At 47.8% G+C, this 19909-nt stretch overlaps 1 protein-coding gene across 1 annotated transcript in view; it reads left to right on the top strand.

Annotated features, from left to right (window-relative positions):
- Positions 1-19909, top strand: part of ccdc12 (coiled-coil domain containing 12) — a 70023-nt gene that overhangs the window by 40206 nt on the left and 9908 nt on the right. Inside the window, exon 2 of the mRNA XM_033020294.1 lies at positions 3417-3499. Coding sequence (XP_032876185.1) covers positions 3417-3499 — 83 coding nt within the window. The remainder of the gene's footprint in view (positions 1-3416; positions 3500-19909) is intronic.

Raw genomic sequence — 19909 nt, 5'->3', positions numbered from 1 at the left:
GGAGGTTCTACTGCAGTTGTACAGGGTCTTGGTGAGACCACACCTGGAGTATTGCGTACAATTTTGGTCTCCAAATCTGAGGAAAGACATTCTTGCCATAGAGGGAGTACAGAGAAGGTTCACCAGACTGATTCCTGGGATGTCAGAACTTTCATATGAAGAAAGACTGATAGACTCGGCTTGTACTCGCTAGAATTTAGAAGATTGAGGGGGGATCTTACAGAAACTTACAAAATTCTTAAGGGGTTGGACAGGCTAGATGCAGGAAGATTATTCCCGATATTGGGGAAGTCCAGAACAAGGGGTCACAGTTTGAGGATAAGGGGGAAGTCTTTTAGGACCGAGATGAGAATTTTTTTTTTCACACAGTGAATCTGTGGAATTCTCTGCCACAGAGGGTGGTTGAGGCCAGTTCATTGGCTATATTTAAGAGGGAGTTAGATGTGGCCCTTGTGGCTAAAGGGATCAGGGGGTATAGGGAGAAGGCAGGGATGGGATACTGAGTTGGATGATCAGCCATGATCATATTGAATGGCGGTGCAGGCTCGAAGGGCCAAATGGCCTACTCCTGCACCTATTTTCTATGTTTCTATGATGACTTTCTTCCTGCACTCCAAAGTCGTACTGGTTTGTCAGTTAATTTGGCTTCAGTAAAAACTGTAAATTGTCACCGAGTGTGCAGGATATCGCTGGTGTGCGGTGATCGCTGGTCGGCGCGGACTCAGGTGTGCCGAAGGGCGCTGTGTCTCTAAACTAAAACTATACTAAATTAGTTGTGAGAAGCAGCAACGGATGTTTAACTACTGACAATCCACCCTAGGGCAGCTCGCAAATGTGTTTTCAGGCACATACCAAGTTCAGAAGGTGTATAATTATCTCATTTGACAATTGTTCACAGTTCATAAGGTAGCTTGGACATTTTCACACACCGCCTTGTGTTAGTGGGTGACCACATGGAATGACTGCATTGCCTGTTGTCTTAAAGGCACACATAGTGTTTGCAATGTTGTGGGAAATGGAGAGACAGACAAAGTAAATGGCTGGGACACACCTATTGTTGCGTTGGAGGTGGCAGTAAGGTGAAGGCTGGCTTGCACCTGTTTATAAGTGATAGGAGCAGAATTTGGACCATTCGGGTCATAAAGTCTACTGCACCACTCAATCATGGCTGACCTATCTTTCCCTCTCAATCCCGTTCTCCTGTCTTCTCTCCATAACCACTGACACCCATACTCATCAAGAACCTATCTATAAATCTATCTGCCTTAAACAAATATATCCATTGACCTGGCCTCCACAGCCGTCTGTGAGAATGAATTCCACAGATTCAAAACTTTGACTCTCCCTGAAAGCCCCTTTCAAAAATAGTTCATGTGGGTGTAGCAATAATAACCTGTCAGTGTGTTCGTGCATGTAGCAGCGGCAGGCTGGGACTTGCTGAGGCAGTTGGGAAGGTTGGGCAGCTTTTGAAATGCCTGTGGGCAAATGGGTGCAATATAGGCAGTGTTCGGCAGTGAATCTCGCAACATTCGGCTGGTTATTGTGTGTTCAGACTGACTGTTCAGCTGAGGACATGGGCTGAGAGTAGGTTGGACAATGGCGAAAGCCTTCCTTCCGTCAGTCATCAACTGTGTGTCATCTTTTCACAACCTGGGCTTTCACAATCCCTGCCTTTCATTTCAAGACAGAAGCCACGTATTGTCGATTAATTTAACGGACAACAACACAAAGATGACTCTTAAGCTAATTGAATGTCGCGACGCAGACTTTATTCATTGGAATTCATTGCCGCAGAAGGCGGTGGAGGCCAAGTCAATGGATATTTCTGAAGAGGCCCTTCTGCAGTTGTACAGGGCCCTAGTGAGACCACACCTGGAGTATTGTGTCCAATTTTGACAATAGACAATAAGTGCAGGAGTAGGCCATTCGGCCCTATGAGCCAGCACCACCATTCAATGTGATCATGGCTGATCATCCACAATCAGTACTCCGTTCCTGCCTTCTCCCCATATCCCCTGACTCCGCTATCTTTAAGAGCCCTATCTAGCTCTTTCTTGAAAGTATCCAGAGAACCGGCCTCCACCGCCCTCTGAGGCAGAGAATTCCACAGACTCACAACTCTCTGTGTGAAAAAGAGAGTTTTGGTCTCCAAATTTGAGGAAGGACATTCTTGCTATTTAGGGAGTGCAGCGTAGGTTCACCAGGTTAATTCCCGGGATGGCGGGTCTGTCATATGCTGAGAGAATGGAGCGGCTGGGCTTGTATACTCTGGAATTTAGAAGGATGAGAGGAGATCTCATTGAAACATATAAGATTGTTAAGGATTTGGACACGCCAGAGGCAGGAAACATGTTCCCGATGTTGGGGGAGTCTAGAACCAGGAGCCACAGTTTAAGAATAAGGGGTAAGCCACAGACTCATAACTCTCAGTGTGAAAAAGTGAATATGTAGGTACGATGCAGAGGGGAAAATCTCCTTAAATACTATCACAGACTGATGACTGCCAGCAGAAATGGATATGGGTGGATACTCATCCAAAATCATTTCAACATTGCCATGAATTTTACAGCTTAGGGACTGCACTCGCCACGCAAGTGCATTGATATCACAGTCAATGTTACTGGCAAAACGATTTCCGCCTCCAAAAGCAGAAATCTGACCAAAGACATTTGTCCAGGATGCAGAAGTTGGTGCCTCAAGTGGCCGTCCAAGTCACATCTGCTTTTGCAAGGTGGAAGTTGTCTTTTTGTCAGTCTGGGTGTCGGGGTTTTGACAGCGGCCAAACCCGGTATTTTCAGATGTTCATCGTGATCGTACAGTGTTCAATTCCATTTATAAATTCTCAGCAAGATTAGCAGTCAGCTACGCAGCACGGTGATGGGCCCCTTCGGCTGGCCTTGTCCATAAGAAGACGTCAGTGCTGGAGTAATTCAGTGGGTCAGGCAGCATCTCTGGAGAACGTAGAAAGGTGATGCTTTGGGTCACAATCCTTCTTCAGGATCCTCTTGAGTCTAAAGAAGGGTCCCGACCTGAAACGTCCCGATGTTGGGGGAGTCCAGAACCAGGGGTCACAGTTCAAGAATAAGGGGTGGGCCATTTAGAACGGAGACGAGGAAACACTTTTTCTCACAGAGAGTTGTGAGTGTGTGGAAGTCTCTGCCTCAGAGGGCGGTGGAGGCCGGTTCTCTGGATGCTTTCAAGAGAGAGATAGATAGGGCTCTTAAAGATAGCGGAGTCAGGGGATATGGGGAGAAGGCAGGAACGGGGTACTGATTGTGGATGATCTGCCATGATCACATTGAATGGCGGTGCTGGCTCGAAGAGTCGAATGGCCTACTCCTGCACCTATTGTCTATTGTCTATTAATATACAAGTGTCACACACTAATCTAGCGTTTTTACTCTTTTCATCTTCAGAACAAAGGCAAAGATGAAGCAGAGCCAGAAACTAAGCATCTCAGAGAAGAAGAAGAAGAAGATGAGAAAGAAATCAAACACAGGTAAGAGGAGCACACTAGTTCCATCCGACATGCCAGGTACAATTTACAAAAAGCCAACTAACCTGCAAACCTGCACGTCTTTGGAGTGTGGGAGGAAACCCGGAGAAAACCCACGCGGTCACAGGGATTGTCACACGTGGACCCCTTCCACCCCTGCAACGGACTGTTCCAGCTGCTACGGTCAGGCAAACACCTCCGTTGCCATGCGGTGAGAACGGAGAGGTTGAGAAGGAGTTTCTTCCCAGAGGCCATTCGGACTATAAACGCCTATCTCACCAGGGACTAACTCTACTGAACGTTTTTCCTTCCATTATTTATTATGTAAAAGAATATGTGTGTTATGATTGTGTTTATAGTTTGTTTGGTTGTTTGGTTGTTTGTCTTTTGCACAAAAGTCCGCGAGCATTGCCACTTTCATTTCACTGCACATCTCGTATGTGTATGTGACAAATAAACTTGACTTGACGTACAAACTCCACACAGACAGCACCCGTAGTCAGGATGGAATCCGGCTTTCTGGCGCTGTGAGGCAGCAACGTTATTGACGCGCCACTATAGCGCCACCCATTAATAGAACATAGAACAGCACAGTATAGGATCGGACCCTTCGGCTCATAATTACTGTGCCGAACACGATACCTGGTTATACTGATCTCATCTGCCTGCATATGTTCCATGTCAAGAGTCAATAGTGTTTTATTGTCATATGTCCCGGATGGGACAATGAAATTCTTACTTGCTGCAGCACAACACAATATGTGAATATGTAAACATTGTATATAACGGGGAAAAAAAGAAAAAGTTCAATAAATAAGAAATATAGTGCAAATAACAAATAGTAATATAGTCTTTTACAGTTCAGAGCTTATTCGTTGTGTTTAATAGCCCGATGGCTGTGGGGAAGAAGCTGTTCCTGAACCTGGATGTTACAGTTTTCAGGCTCCTGTACCTTCTTCCTGATGGCAGTGGTGAGATGAGTGTGTGGCCAGGATGGTGTGGGACCTTGATGATGTTGGCTGCCTTTTTTGAAGCAGTGACTACGATAGATCCCTTCGACGGTGGGGAGGTCAGAGCCGGTGATGGACTGGGCAGTGGTCACAACTTTTTGCAGTCTTTTTCGCTCCTGGACGCTGAAGTTGCCAAACGATGCAACCAGTCAGAATGCTCTCTACCGTGCACCTGTAGAAGTTTAAGGAAATCCGCTTCGACATGCCGAATCTCCGTAATCTTCTCAGGAAGTAGAGTCGCTGATGATCCCTGCACTTTCACGTGCCTATCTAAAAGCCTTTTTAATGTCACTGTAGTATCTGCCTCCGCCATCTCCACCTCTGGCAACGTGTTCTAGGCTCCCACTACTCTCCGTTTATTTATTAATATTTAGCCAAACCATTATTGTAACGTTTAAGGAACACAAACAGGTACATCATCATCATCACCGGCTGTCACTCGAAATGAGAATGACTCTCCTCTCATGGAGGACGCCTGTGCGTGACTTTGTTTAACGTGGGGAGACTGGTGCACAGATAGCCACCCCACGGTCCTTGACAGATCTGGGTCAGGAACCAGTGGCATGGCGTCCAAGACGACCGGAGACCCTTTTCTGCTGCAGCCTTCATCCGCCTTCCCAGCCGTTGTGACGCTCCACTAAGGTCAGCCATCGTCCTCCGCCTGTTCCACCGTTGAGGTCTTGGTTGGATTGCTGTTTGTCAGGGACCTCCCCCTCGACCTTACCGCCATGGGTGGCCCTACCAGGAGCATAGCTCCAGATGGCATCGCTCTCAGGATCTCAGGTCCACACAAGCTTCTCCACCACGACAAGGTGACAATCCACGGGAAATGATCAACAGACAGGTACATGGATAGGACAGGTTTAGTTTATTATCACGTGTACCGAGGAACAGTGAACTTGCCTGAGCTGAGTTTGGATTATTTTCCCCATTGTAATTTACCTCACGTTGCACAGAGAAGATAATTTAAACCATTGCCTCAAGATACTGAGGACTGTTTTTGACTGTGGAAGCATAAATCACTAAGAACCAAGGCCCTAGGCAGGGGTAACATAAATTTCTGTTCTCAGCAATTAAAACTATTCACGACAGCGCAGCAGTAGAGTTGCTGCCTGACGGCGAATGCAGCGCCGGAGACCCAGGTTCGATCCCGACTACGGGTGTTGTCTGTACGGAGTTTGTACGTTCTCCCCGTGACCTGCGTGGGTTTTGGCCGAGATCTTCGGTTTCCTCCCACACGCCAAAGACGTACAGGTTTGTAGTTTAATTGGCTTGGTGTAAATGTAAAAATTGTCCCTAGTGGGTGTAGGATAGTGTTAATGTGCGGGGATCGCTGGTCGGTGCGGACCCGGTGGGCCGAAGGGCCTGTTTCCACGCTGTATCTCTAAACTAAACTAAACTAAACTCTTTCCGCTCTTGTCTTTTCTCCTTTCCCTTTGCTGCTCAAACTGAGACTTAGTTTAGTTTATTATCACGCGTGTCCATTTACAGTGAGAAGCTTTTGTTGCGTGCTAACCAGTCAGCGGAAAGCCTGTTCGTGATTGCAATCGAGCCACTTACAGAACATAGATACATGATGAGGGAATAGTGTTTCATGGTTGGTAAAGCCAGCAAAGTCCGGTCAAGGATAGTCTGAGGGTCACAATAAGGTCAGAATAATCATCACCCCAGCACCTTCTTTGTCATTTGGTGAAGCTTTGCGATGGGCAAGACTATTCTTTGAGGCCAGCTTAAGTCACCTCCGGGTGGAAAATGCGCACTTAAAATGAATTGTTTTTTGCTAAATGCTGGAATTTCTCAGCAAGCCAGGCTGCATCAGTGGAAAAGAAACGGATAATGGTTTGGGAAACTAGAGATCAGCCATAATTGAATTGCAGAGTGGACTGGATGGCCCGAATAGCCTAATCCTGCTGCTATCACATGAATCACTGATAGATGCTATTTGTGTTATGGGCCTGTCCCACTTACGCGACTTTTTCGGCGACTGCCGGCACCCGTCATAGTCGCAGCAGGTCGTTGAAAATCCAGCGGCGACCAGAACAAGGACTCTTTGGGCGACTACTCACCACCATACAGGCTCCACCCGCGACATGTCGCCTGTATGGTCGTGAGTCGTCTCCTCAGTCGCCCAAAGAGTCGTAGCGTCTTTCTGATTTTCAACATGTTGGAAATTTCCGGCGACCTGCAACCACCTATGACGGGTGCCGGCAGTCGCCGAAAAAGTCGCGTAAGTGGGACAGGCCCTTCAGTGCGAGAACCACTTTAGAGGCGGCAAGATGGCAAAAAATCTATTAATCTGCATTTGGGTAGCGTGTGTGTGAGCGAGAGAGAGAAATAGTCCCTGTTGGAACAGTGTGCAGGAAGGAACTGCAGATGCTGGTTTACACCGAAGATAGACACAAAATGCTGGAGTAACTCCGCGGGACAGGCAGCATCTCTGGAGAGAAGGAATGGGTGACGTTTCGGGTGGGGACACCTCTTCAGACTGAGCGTCAGGGGAGAAGGAGTTGCAGAGATAAGGAAGTGTAAGAGATCAAATAAGATGCAGATCAAGGAAAACGTAGAATAGAACATTGTTAGCGAGGAGAAGGTGACAACAAAGCAAATAGAGATAAAATGTTATGAGAGGGACAGTCAGAGAACTAGGATGGGGGAGGGATGGAGAGAGAGGGAAAGCAAGAGTTACTTGAAATTGGAGAAGTCAATGTTCATACCGCTGGGGTGTAAGCTACCCAAGGGAAATATGAGGTGCTGTTCCTCCAATTAGCACTGGGCCACTAATGATGATGGATGGGATTTATATAGCGCCTTTCTAATACTCAAGGCGCTTTACATCGCATTATTCACTTCACTCCTCAGTCACACTCGGTGGTGGTAAGCTACTTCTGTAGCCACAGCTGCCCTGGGGCAGACTGACGGAAGCGTGGCTGCCAATCTGCGCCTACGGCCCCTCCGACCACCACCAATCACTCACACACATTCACACACATTCACACACAGGCAAAGGTGGGTGAAGTGTCTTGCCCAAGGACACAACGACAGTATGCACTCCAAGCGGGATTCGAACCAGCCACCTTCCGGTCGCCAGCCGAACACTTAGCCCATTGTGCCATCTGTCGTCCCGACACTAAGGGCTTGGCACATTTTTTGGGCGACCACAGGCGACTGCCGCATAATTTTCAACACGTGGGAAAATTTTCGGCGACAGTGGCGACAATTTTTGCTGTCGTAGGTTGACGTAGGCGAATTCCATTAAAACTAGTCCCTGGCAGTCGCCTAAAGAGTCGCCTAAGTGGGACAGGCCCAGGACAGAAAGATCAGTATGGGAATGGGAGGGGGAGTTAAAGTGTTGAGCAACCAGGAGATCAGGTAGGTTTAGGCAGACTGAGCGGAGGTGTTGAGTGGAAGGATCGGCGAGCCTGCACCTTGCCGAACACCTCCGCTAGCGCCGGCTCGGCGATCGTTCCGCTCCCTCTCCCTCCGACGCTCAGTCTGAAGAAGGGCCTCGACCCGGAACGTCACCCATTCCTTCGCTCCAGAGATGCTGCCCGTCCTATTGGAACAGTGCCTGGCTGACGGGATTTTTTTTCTTGGAAAGAACTGCCGCACCAGATGATGTGGCGTTCCTTCAGCACAGCGAATGACTACTGGACTAGCTTACGTGCCCGAGATCCGGGATGAGTTCTGTGACTCAGTGTATGGTTGGAGCGAAGGCAGGCGGAGATGTGAGGTCATCCATCAATGACAGACAACTAACTACTCGCTTGAGTGGAAATGATAACCTGTCGTTTTACATCTACGATTTACTTCTGGAAGGGAAGGGCAGGGCACGTTGAAACAATGCGGTTTGGCAAATTGTCAACGAGCCAAGACATGTCGCTGCTGACTGTTCCCAGGCTACGTCATCTCGCCTGGAAGCGGTTGACGTGGTTTTATTTAAGTAAGTAAGTAAGTGAGTTTATTGGCCAAGTATTCACATACAAGGAATTTGCCTTGGTGCTCCACCCACAAGTAACAACATGACATACAGCGACAGTTACGAATGACTCAGAAAACTATAAACATTAATAATAATAAAACATTAATGATAAAACACCATTGATCAAGCATGTGAACCAACTAAATACCAGATCAAAGGGAGGCTACAGATTTTTGGCTGTTGAGTAGAGCAACTACTCGTGGATAAAAGCTGCTTTTACGTCTGGTTGTGGCAGCTTTGACAGTCCAGAGGGAAGTGATTCAAAGAGTTTGTGGTCAGGGTGAGAGGGGTCAGAGATGATCTTGCCCGCTCGCTTCCTGGCCCTTGCAGTGCACAGTTCATCAATTATGAATTTTAGAGATACAGCATGGAAACAGGCCCTTCGGCCCACCGAGTACGTGCCCGCCCCCACAGCGATCACCTGTGCACTAGCACCATCCTGCACACTTTTACCGACGCCAATTAACTTCGACAAACCTGCACGTCTATTATCTAAATGGTGGCCGATTAGGAATAGGGGAGATGCAGCGAGACCTGGGTGTCATGGTACACCAGTCATTGAAAGTAGGCATGCAGGTGCAGCAGGCAGTGAAGAAAGTGAATGGTATGTTAGCTTTCATAGCAAAAGGATTTGAGTATAGGAGCAGGGAGGTTCTACTGCAGTTGTACAGGGTCTTGGTGAGACCACACCTGGAGTATTGCGTACAGTTTTGGTCTCCAAATCTGAGGAAGGACATTATAGCCATAGAGGGAGTGCAGAGAAGGTTCACCAGACTGATTCCTGGGATGTCAGGACTTTCATATGAAGAAAGACTGGATAGACTTGGCTTATACTCGCTAGAATTTAGGAGATTGAGAGGGGATCTTATAGAAACGTACAAAATTCTTATGGGGTTGGACAGGCTAGATGCAGGAAGATTGTTCCCGATGTTGGGGAAGTCCAGGACAAGGGGTCACAGCTTAAGGATAAGGGGGAAATCCTTTAGGACCGAGATGAGAAGAAACTTTTTCACACAGAGAGTGGTGAATCTCTGGAACTCCCTGCCACAGAGGGTAGTTGAGGCCAGTTCATTGGCTATATTTAAGAGGGAGTTAGATGTGGCCCTTGTGGCTAAAGGGATCAGGGGGTATGGAGAGAAGGCAGGTACGGGATACTGAGTTGGATGATCAGCCATGATCATATTGAATGGCGGTGCAGGCTCGAAGGGCCGAATGGCCTACTCCTGCACCTATTTTCTATGTATCTATGTATGTCTATGGAATGTGGAGCACCTGGAGAAAACCCACGCGATCAGGGGGCAAAAGTCCAAACTCCGTACAGATAGTCACCCGTGGTCAGGATCGAACCCGGATCTCTGGAGCTGCGAGGCAGCAAGTCTACCGCTGTGCCACCGTGCCGGCTCTAACTGTGCTCCTAACTTGTCACCATTTAGTGAATTCTACTACATGAGGTTACACAAATCCCATTGCACAATGGTTAATTATCCAAGAGCATAGAAAAATAAATACTTAGGAAAGAACTGCAGATGCTGGTTTAAATCGAAGGTAGACACAAAATGCCGGAGTAACTCAGCGGGACCGGCAGTTGAGACCCTTGTTCGGACTGAAAATGAAATCTGATCATGGCTGATCATCCAAAATCAGTACCCCGTTCCACATATCCCTTGATTAGGCTTGTATTCACTGGAGTTGAGAAGGATGAGGGGGCATCTTATAGAAACATATAAAATTATAAAAGGACTGGACAAGCTAGATGCAGTAACAATGTTCCCAATGTTGGGCGAGTCCAGAACCAGGGGCCACAGTCTTAGAATAAAGGGGAGGCCATTTAAGACTGAGGTGAGAAAAACCGTTTTCACCCAGAGAGTTGTGAATTTGTGGAATTCCCTGCCACAGAGGGCAGTGGAGGCCAAGTCACTGGATGGATTTAAGAGAGAGTTAGATAGAGCTCTAGGGGCTAGTGGAATCAAGGGATATGGGGAGAAGGCAGGCACGGGTTATTGATTGGGGACGAGCAGCCACGATCACAATGAATGGCAGTGCTGGCTCGAAGGGCCGAATGGCCTCCTCCTGCACCTATTTTCTATGTTTCTATGAATTGGACTCCACTGCCTTCCGTGGCAGAGAATTCCACAGATTCATAACTCTGGGTGAAAAGAAATTCCTCATCTCAGTCCTAAATGGCCGACCTCTTATTCTTAAACCGAATTACATTTCTCAGCATCTCTCTTGGTCATTTTATTATTGAAATGTAATGATGAACATTCTTGGAAGGTTGACAGTAAAGGAAATTCTAATTCTAATTCTAATTCTATGTGATTAACTACAAGGAGATAGGCATTAATATGTCCTGCATGCCCCAATGTCTTGCCCTGAAGATATCTCTGAAGATAGACACAAAAAAACTGGTGTAACTCAGGGGGTGCAGACAGCATTTCTGGAGAAAAGGAATAGGTGACATTTCTGGCCGAGACCCTTCTGCAGCGTCCAGAGATGCTGTCTGACCCGCTGAGTTACTCCAGCTTTTTGTGTCTATCTTCGGTTTAATCCAACATCATCAGTTCCTTCCAACACATTTATTTTCTCTGTAGTTTGGATTACTTCCATTCAATTATAAAGGAAAATATCTGTAAAAGATGTTTGTTTGTGTCGTGGACTTCTGTATTTTATGCTTTTTAACATTTTTGTATGTCTGTAAGGAAAATTGCATTTCGTTGTCTCTTATGAGATAATTGCAATAAATTGAATCCAATCCAATCCAATCTACATTTATATATAGTATTCATGTACGTATAGGTGTCGCAGTGGTGCAGCGGTAGAGTTGCTGCCTTACAGCGCCAATGACCCGGGTTCAATCCCGACCACGGGCGCTGTCTGTACGGAGCTTGTACGTTCTCCCCGAGACCTGCGTGGATTTTCTCCGGGAGCTCCGGTTTTCTCCCACACTCCAAAGACAAACAGGCTTGTAGGTGAATTGTAAATTGTCCCATGTGTGTAGGACAAAGCTAATGGACGGGGTTATCAATGGTCAGCACAGATTCAATGGGCCGAAGGGCCTGTTTCCGCACTGTATATCTAAAGTCTAAAGAACATCTGAATCCCAAAGCGCTGTGCAGTCAAAGTAGTTGGCCATGTAAGGAACTGCAGATGCTCGTTTATGGGGAAAAATAACAATACTGAAAGAACATGTATAGGAAGGAACTGCAGATGCTGGTTTAAATCGATGGTAGACACAAAAAGCCGGAGTAACTCAGCTGGCGATGAGAGGGGATCTCATTGAAACATATAAGATTATTAAGGCTTTGGACAGGCTAGAGACAGGAAACATGTTCCCGATGTTGGAGGAGTACAGAACCAGGGGCCACAGTTTAAGAATAAGGGCTAAGCCATTTAGAACAGAGATGAGGAAAAACTCTTTCACCCAGAGAGTTGTGAATCTGTGGAATTCTCTGCCTCAGAAGGCGGTGGAGACCAATTATCTGGATGCTTTCAAGAGAGAGTTGGATAGAGCTCTTAAAGATAGCGTAGTCAAGGGATATGGGGAGAAGGCAGGAAAGGGGTACTGATTGGGGATGATCAGCCATGATCACAGTGAATGGCGGTGCTGGCTCGAAGGGCCGAATGGCCTACTCCTGCACCTATTGTCTATTGAGAAAAGGAATAGGTGACATTTCTGGGTCGAGTCTGAAGAAGGATCTCGACCCGAAACGTCACCTGTTCCTTTTCTCCAGAGATGCTTGCTGCCTGACCCGCTGAGTTACTCCGGATTTTTGTGTGTATCTTCCGGTCAGGCAGCATCTCGGGGGAAAATGGATGGGTGACGTTTTAGTTTCGAGTAGGGACACTACTTGAGAATAAAATGTCCTGTCACATCTGACTGAAACATCTAAGTATTGTACAATGAAGGGTGTGACTCCATTGGTGAGGTAGATTAGCACTGTATATACACGGTATGACAATGAGAAGGAAATGAAGGGACTGCTTGGTATATCTGACACTCATTGAGAAATGCATATTGACCGGGAGGGTGAGATAGCTTCCTGTGCCTTTTGAAGAGTGCCACGATATTTTAGCGGATAACAAATGTTGGCTTAATGCCTCGTCACAGAAAAATGAAATACAACTTACATTGTGCACTCCAGCATAGTTGAAATTCATAGGGCATTTAACCTTGCGCGAGACTGTCTTCAACTTAACCAATTTGGTAGCTAAAGATAAGCACAGAGTGCTGGAGTAACTCAGCGGGTCAGGCAGCATCTGTGGAGAACATGGATAGGTGACGTTTTCTCACAGAAAGTGGTGAGTCTGTGGAATTCTCTGCCTCAGAGGGCGGTGGAGGCAGGTTCGCTGGATGCTTTCAAGAGAGAGCTAGTTAGGGCTCTTAAAAATAGCGGAGTCAGGGGATATGGGGAGAAGGCAGGGATGGGGTACTGATTGGGGATGATCAGCCATGATCACATTGAATGGCGGTGCTGGCTGGAAGGGCCGAATGGCCTACTCCTGCACCTATTGTCTATTGAGAACATGGACAGGTGACGTTTCACAGAGTGCTGGAGTAACTCAGCGGGTCAGGCAGCATCTGTGGAGAACATGGATAGGTGGCGTTTCGCGGAGTTCTGGAGTAACTCAGCGGGTCAGGCAGCATCTGTGGAGAACATGGATAGGTGACGTTTCACAGAGTGCTGGAGTAACTCAGCGGGTCAGGCAGCATCTGTGGAGAACATGGATAGGTGACGTTTCACAGAGTGCTGGAGTAACTCAGCGGGTCAGGCAGCATCTGTGGAGAACATGGATAGGTGGCGTTTCGCGGAGTGCTGTAGTAACTCAGCGGGTCAGGCAGCATCTATGAAGAACATGGATAAGGTGACGTTTCACAGAGTGCTGGAGTAACTCAGCGGGTCAGGCAGCAACTCTGGAGAAAAATAAAAATAAAAAGACTGATAGTCGAGGGGAGGGAACCAGAGGTGGGGAAAGGCCAGAACAAATGAGGGCTGGTAACAGATGACCAAGGAAGGGTGGAGCCCATACATATGCAATTTGCTAACTATATTTCCAAATTGCCTGCATCACATTCTTCCCATCATAACGTCCTGGCCATGATCGTCTCAAAGCTCAATGTTGATCCTGTCACTTTCTGCAAATACGGCAGGATCTCTAATTTTAATTTCTACTCTAAAATTGTTTTCCCTCCCCGCTCACAACTCCTTTTGAAGCCCCATTCCTTATAACTGTGACTGCAATATAGACCCCTTCTCCTTTATGCTCCAGCATCATGGGATAGATCTCAAGTGGTACAACTATATCTTTTATAGGGCAATGGAGGCCGGTTCTCTGGATACTTTCAAGAGAAAGCTAGATAGGGCTCTTAAAGATAGCGGAGTCAGGGGATATGGGGAGAAGGCAGGAACGGGGTACTGATTGTGGATGATCAGCCATGATCACATTGAATGGTTGTGCTGGCTCCATGCCAAATGGCCTACTCCTGCACCTATTGTCTATTGCCTATTGTCTACTTTCCTATACCCAAAATGTATGTACCTCGGTACATGTGACAATAAATTAAACTGAACCAGCACTTTTGTTAGTTTAGTTTAGTGTGGAAACAGGCCCATCATGAAGTTAATTCCCGGGATGGCAGGACTGTCATATGCTGAGAGAATGGAGCAGTTGGGCTTGTACATTCTGGAGTTTAGAAGGATGAGAGGGAATCTCATTGAAACATATAAGATTATTAAGGGATTGGATACGCTAGAGGCAGGAAACATGTTCCCGATGTTGGGGTAGTCCAGAACCAGGGGCCACAGTTTAAGAATAAGGGGTAAGCCATTCAGAACAGAGACGAGGAAACACTTTTTCTCACAGAGAGTGGTGATTCTGTGGAATTCTCTGCCTCAGAGGGCGGTGGAGGCCGGTTGTCTGGATGCTTTGAAGAGAGAGTTAGATAGGGCTCTTAAAGATAGCGGAGTCTAGGGATATGGGGAGAAGGCAGGAACGGGGTACTGATTGGGGATGATCAACCATTATCACAGTGAACAGTGTTGCTGGCTCGAAGGGCCGAATGGCCTACTCCTGCACCTATTGTCTATTGTCTATCATCCCACCTAGTCCGCACCAACCAGCAATCCCCGCACACTCACATTATCCTACACACACTAGGGACAATTTACAATTTTCACCGATGCTATTGAACCTACTAACCTGTATGTAGAGACCAAACGTGGGTCTCTGGCACTGTAGTGGGGCCTGTCCCACTTACGCGACTTTTTCGGCAACTGCCGGCACCCGTCATAGGTCGCCGAAAATTTCCAACAAGTTGAAAATTCAGCGGCGACCGGAAAGACGCTACGACTCTTTGGGCAACTGAGGAGACGACTCACGACCGTACAGGCGACATGGGTGAAGCCTGGATGGTCGTGAGTAGTCGCCCAAAGAGTTGCACCTTGTTCTGGATTTTCAACAAGTTGAACATTTTCGGCGACCTGTAACGACCTATGACGGGTGCCGGCAGTCGCCGAAAAAGCCGCGTAGGTGGGACAGGCCCACTACTTAAGGCAGTAGCTCTACTGCTGTGCCACCGTGCTGCTCTTATCACAACAGCACACCTATACTGGTGCCTTTAGAACTCCCCATGTGCGTTCTGCCTTTAGACTTCAGAGATAAAGTGTGGAAACAGGTCCTTCGGCCCATCAAGTCCGTGCTGGCCAGCGATCACCCCGTACACTGACACTATCCTACGCACTGGGGATAATTTATAATTTTTAACAAAGCCGATTAACCTACAGACCTGCACGTTTTTGGAATATGGGAGGAAACCGGTGCACCAGGAGAAAGCCCACGCGGTCTAGGGAGAAGGTAGAAACTCTGTACAGACAGCACCCATAGTCAAGGTTGTACCCGGGTCTCCACTGCTGAAAGGCAGCAACTTTATCGCTGGGCCCCCTCTGCTGGAGTCTATCTCCAGGCTAATTTTCTAATGCCACTGTCCCACTTAGGAAACCTGAACGGAAACCTCTGGAGACTTTGCGCCCCACCCAAGGTTTCCGTGCGGTTCCCGGAGGTTGCCGGTAGTGGAAGCAGGTAGGGAGACTGACAAAAACCTCCGGGAACCGCACGGAAACCTTGGGTGGGGCGCAAAGTCTCCAGAGGTTTCCGTTCAGGTTTCCTAAGTGGGACAGGGGCATAACTGCACATGTATCTCTCACTGTCCCACCTCTATGATTCTTTTTTCCCCAGGCTATCTTCAACAGCTTAGTGCATCAGCTCCTCCAAAGCTCCTGTCAGTTTGTGTCTCAGCCCCCTCTAAGCACGTATCCATCATTGCCCGTGTGCCTTTGAGCCAGCTCATTGCTGTCCTCGTGACCGCTCCTCCTCATCCCTTCAGCCCAACTTGTCTCTGTACACGGATCACTTAATGCTTGTCGTTCGTGGTGGAGAAGCTTGTGTGGACCTGAGATACTGAGAGCGATGCCGTCTGGAGCTATGCTCCTGGTAGGGCCACCCATGGCGGTAAGGTCGAGGGGGAGATCTCTGTCAAAGAGCAATCCAACCAAGACCTCAACGGTGGAACGATGGCTGACCTTAGTGGAGCGTCACAACGGCTGGGAAGGCGGATGAAGGCTGCAGCAGAAAAGGGTCTCCGGTCGTCTTGGACTCCATGCCACTGGATCCTGACCCAGATCTGTCAAGGACCGTGGGGTGGCTGTCTGTGCACCAGTCTCCCCACGTTAAACAAAGTCACGCACAGGCGTCCTCCATGAGAGGACTGTCACACTCGTTCCGATGATGATGATGAATGCTTGCTAATTCTCTGCATGAAATTCAAAGGGCTCTCTGGTGGAATTCCCTTTGGTAATGGGTATATGGACGGAGCTGCCAAGGAGGTGGGAGAGGCAGATCCAATTATAGTATCTGAAAGCCATTTGGACAGGTACATGGATGGGAGGGTGTAGATGGGTGCGAGCCAAACTCAGATCGGCACCTGAGTCGGTATGCATGTTGGATTGAATGGCCCTTTCCACACGGTATATCTATGAATCTAATCACAGCACTCCCACTAATGAAACACGAGCAAAAAAATCCCAAAACATTTCACAGGCATATCAAATACAAACATTGGCATCCACATATTGTGTGCAGTTCTGGTCGACCCATTGCAGGAAGGATGTGGAGGGTCTGTGGAGGATTCAGAAGAGATTTACCAGAATGCTGCCTGGATTAGCGAGTATTAACTGCATGGAGGGGTTGGCAAACATGCTTAGACAATAGACAAACTGTGGCCCCTGGCTCTGGACTCCCGCAACATCAGGAACATGTTTCCTGCCTCTAGCGTGTCCAAATCCTTAATAATCTTATATGTTTCAATAAGATCCCCTCTCGGTCCCCTACATCGGTGAGACTATGCGGAGGTTGGGCGATCGTTTCGCCGAACACCTCCGCTCGGTCCGCAAGAACCTACCTGACCTCCCGGTGGCTCAGCACTTCAACTCCTCCTTCCATTCCTCTTCCGACCTCTCTGTCCTGGGTCTCCTCCATGGCCAGAGTGAGCAACACCGGAAATTGGAGGAACAGCACCTCATATTCCGCTTGGGGAGTCTGCATCCTGCGGGCATGAACATTGAATTCTCCCAATTTTGTTAGCCCTTGCTGTCTCCTCCCCTTCCTCAGCCCTCGGGCTCCTCCTCCTCCTCCTTTTTCCTTTCTTCTCCCTGCCCCCCCCCCACCCCCCCCCCCCATCAGTCTGAAGAAGGGTTTCGGCCCGAAACGTTGCCTATTTCCTTCGCTCCATAGATGCTGCTGCACCCGCTGAGTTTCACCAGCATTGTTGTCTATCTATTGTTATTAATTGATTGAAATGAATCAGGTCAGTGAAACTAGTCGGAAAACTAGGATGGGGGTGGGATGGAGAGAGGGAAAACAAGGGTTACTTGAGGTTCGTGAACTTTGAACATCATGAACTATGAGATCCGCACTCTCCTGAAGACCATTCATGTCTGATGATACAGTGGTCTACAGGAAGTCCAGATTGGACCTTGGTAACGCCATCAAAAAGGCCAAAAGGGACCTGCTCCAAACTGGAGGATGAGACAGATGTTCGACAGCTGTGGCGGGGCCTGAATGCAATCACCTCCGACAAGGTGAAATCAGGAGGCAGCTCGAATGTCGGCGAAACGTCACTCCCCGACGAGCTCAATGCGTTTTACGCACGCTTTGATAGGGAGAACACTGATGTGTCTACACGAGCCCCCATTCGCTGTGATGGTATTTCAGTCTCAGTCACAGAGGCCGACGTCAGAAAATCCTTCAGAGGAGTGAACCCTCGGAAAGCGCCTGGACCTGATGGTATACCTGGTCATGTTCTAAAAACCTGTGCGGACCAACTGGCTGGAGTTTTTACGGACATTTTCAACTTCTCACTTCTGAGGTCTGAGGTCCCCACCTGCTTAAAATGGGCATCAATTATACCAGTGCCCAAGAAGAGTAAAGTGACGTGCCTCAATGACTATCGACCAGTGGCACTAACGCCTCTGGTGATGAAGTGCTTTGAGAGGTTGATCATGGAGCAAATCAACTCCTACCTCGACAAAAACCTGGACCCACTGCAGTTCGCTTACTGCCACAACAGATCAACGGTGGATGCGATCTAACTGGCTCTCCACTCCGCTCTGGGCCACTTGGACAACAAGAACTCATATGTCAGGCTGTTATTCATTGATTACAGCTCAGCATTTAATACCATCATCCCCTCCAAGCTGGTTACCAAACTCGCAGAACTGGGTCTCTGCGCATCCCTCTGCAATTGGATCCTCGACTTCCTCATTCACAGACTACAGACTGTTCGAATTGGTGGAAAGATTTCAGCCTCGATAACAATCAGCCATGGAGCACCTCAAGGCTTCGTGCTGAGCCTCCTGCTGTACTCACTCTATACTCATGACTGTGTAGCTGGACATAGTGTGAACTCCATCATCAAGTTCGCTGACGACACCACTGTTGTGGGATGAATCACTGATGGGGATGAGTCAGAGTACAGAAGAGAGATCGAGCAACTGTCCATATGGTGCCAGCACAATAACCTGGCCCTCAACACCAGCAAAACCAAGGAACTGATTGTGGACTTTGGAAGAGGTAGGATGGGGACCCACAGTCCTGTTTATATCAATGGGTCTATGGTGGAAAGAGTCAAGAGCTTCAAATTCCTGGGCGTGCACATCTCTGAAGATCTTTCCTGGTCCGAGGACACTGATGCAATTTTAAAGAAAGCACAACAGCGCCTCTACCTCCTGAGAAGATTACGGAGAGTCGGTTTGTCAAGGAAGACTCTCTCTAACTTCTACAGGTGCACAGTAGAGAGCATGGCTTGGTTCGGCAACTTGAGCGCCCAGGAGCAGAAAACACTACAAAAAGTAGTAAACACTGCCCAGTCCATCATCGGCTCTGACCTCCCTTCCATCGAGGGGATCTATCGCAGTCACTGCCTCAAAAAGGCTGGCAGCATCATCAAGATCCTGGCCACACTCATCTCCCCGCTACCTTCAGGTAGAAGGTACAGGAGCCTGAAGACTGCAACGTCCAGGTTCAGGAATAGCTACTTCCCCACAGCCATCAGGCTATTAAACTCAACTCAAACAAAACTCTGAACATTAATAGCCCATTATCTGTTTATTTGCACTTTATGTTTTATTTATTCATGTGTGTATATATTTATATCATGGTATATGGACACACTGATCTGTTCTGTAGTCAATGCCTACTATATTCTGTTGTGCTGAAGCAAAGCAAGAATTTCATTGTCCTATCTGGGACACATGACAATAAACTCTCTTGAATCTTGAATCTCTTGAATCTTGAGAAATCAATAATCATACCGCTGGGTTAAAGCGAAATAGAAGCTGTTCCTCCAATTTGCGTTGGGCCTCACTCTGACAGTGGAGGAGGCCCAGGACAGAACGGTATGTGTGGGAATGGGAGGGGAAGTTAAAGTGTTTGGCAACCGGGAGATCAGGTAGGTTTAGACGGTAAGCAAAGCGATTGCCGAGCCTGCACTTGGTCACGGTTGAGGTTAGGGGAGTAGAAGGATTGCCTCGCCTGAAAGGACTATCGGGTCGGAGTTTCCTGGTATCTGAGGAAGGGTCTCGACCCTTAACGTCACCCATCCCTTCTCTCCAGAGATGCTGCCTGTCCTGCTTGTGTCTATCCCTGTATCTGCTTAGTTTGTCAGTACAGCCTTGCTGTAGCCTGGATGGTTTGCTCTAACTTCTGGGGAGAAATTCAAACCCACAAACGTATGATCCTGAAGCTCGAGTTTACGACTCGGGCAAGGGTAACATTTTGAACCATCCATAAAATTACATTAAATTTTTTTTTAATTTTAAACAAGCTTATTTAATATTATTGAACTATGCCTTTAACACCAGGTGGCGCCAC

Source organism: Amblyraja radiata, chromosome 4 (assembly GCF_010909765.2).
Source record: "Amblyraja radiata isolate CabotCenter1 chromosome 4, sAmbRad1.1.pri, whole genome shotgun sequence".
NCBI lineage: Eukaryota > Metazoa > Chordata > Chondrichthyes > Rajiformes > Rajidae > Amblyraja > Amblyraja radiata.
The sequence above is the reverse complement of the archived record's forward strand: the minus strand, read 5'-3'. Positions and strand labels throughout refer to the sequence as shown.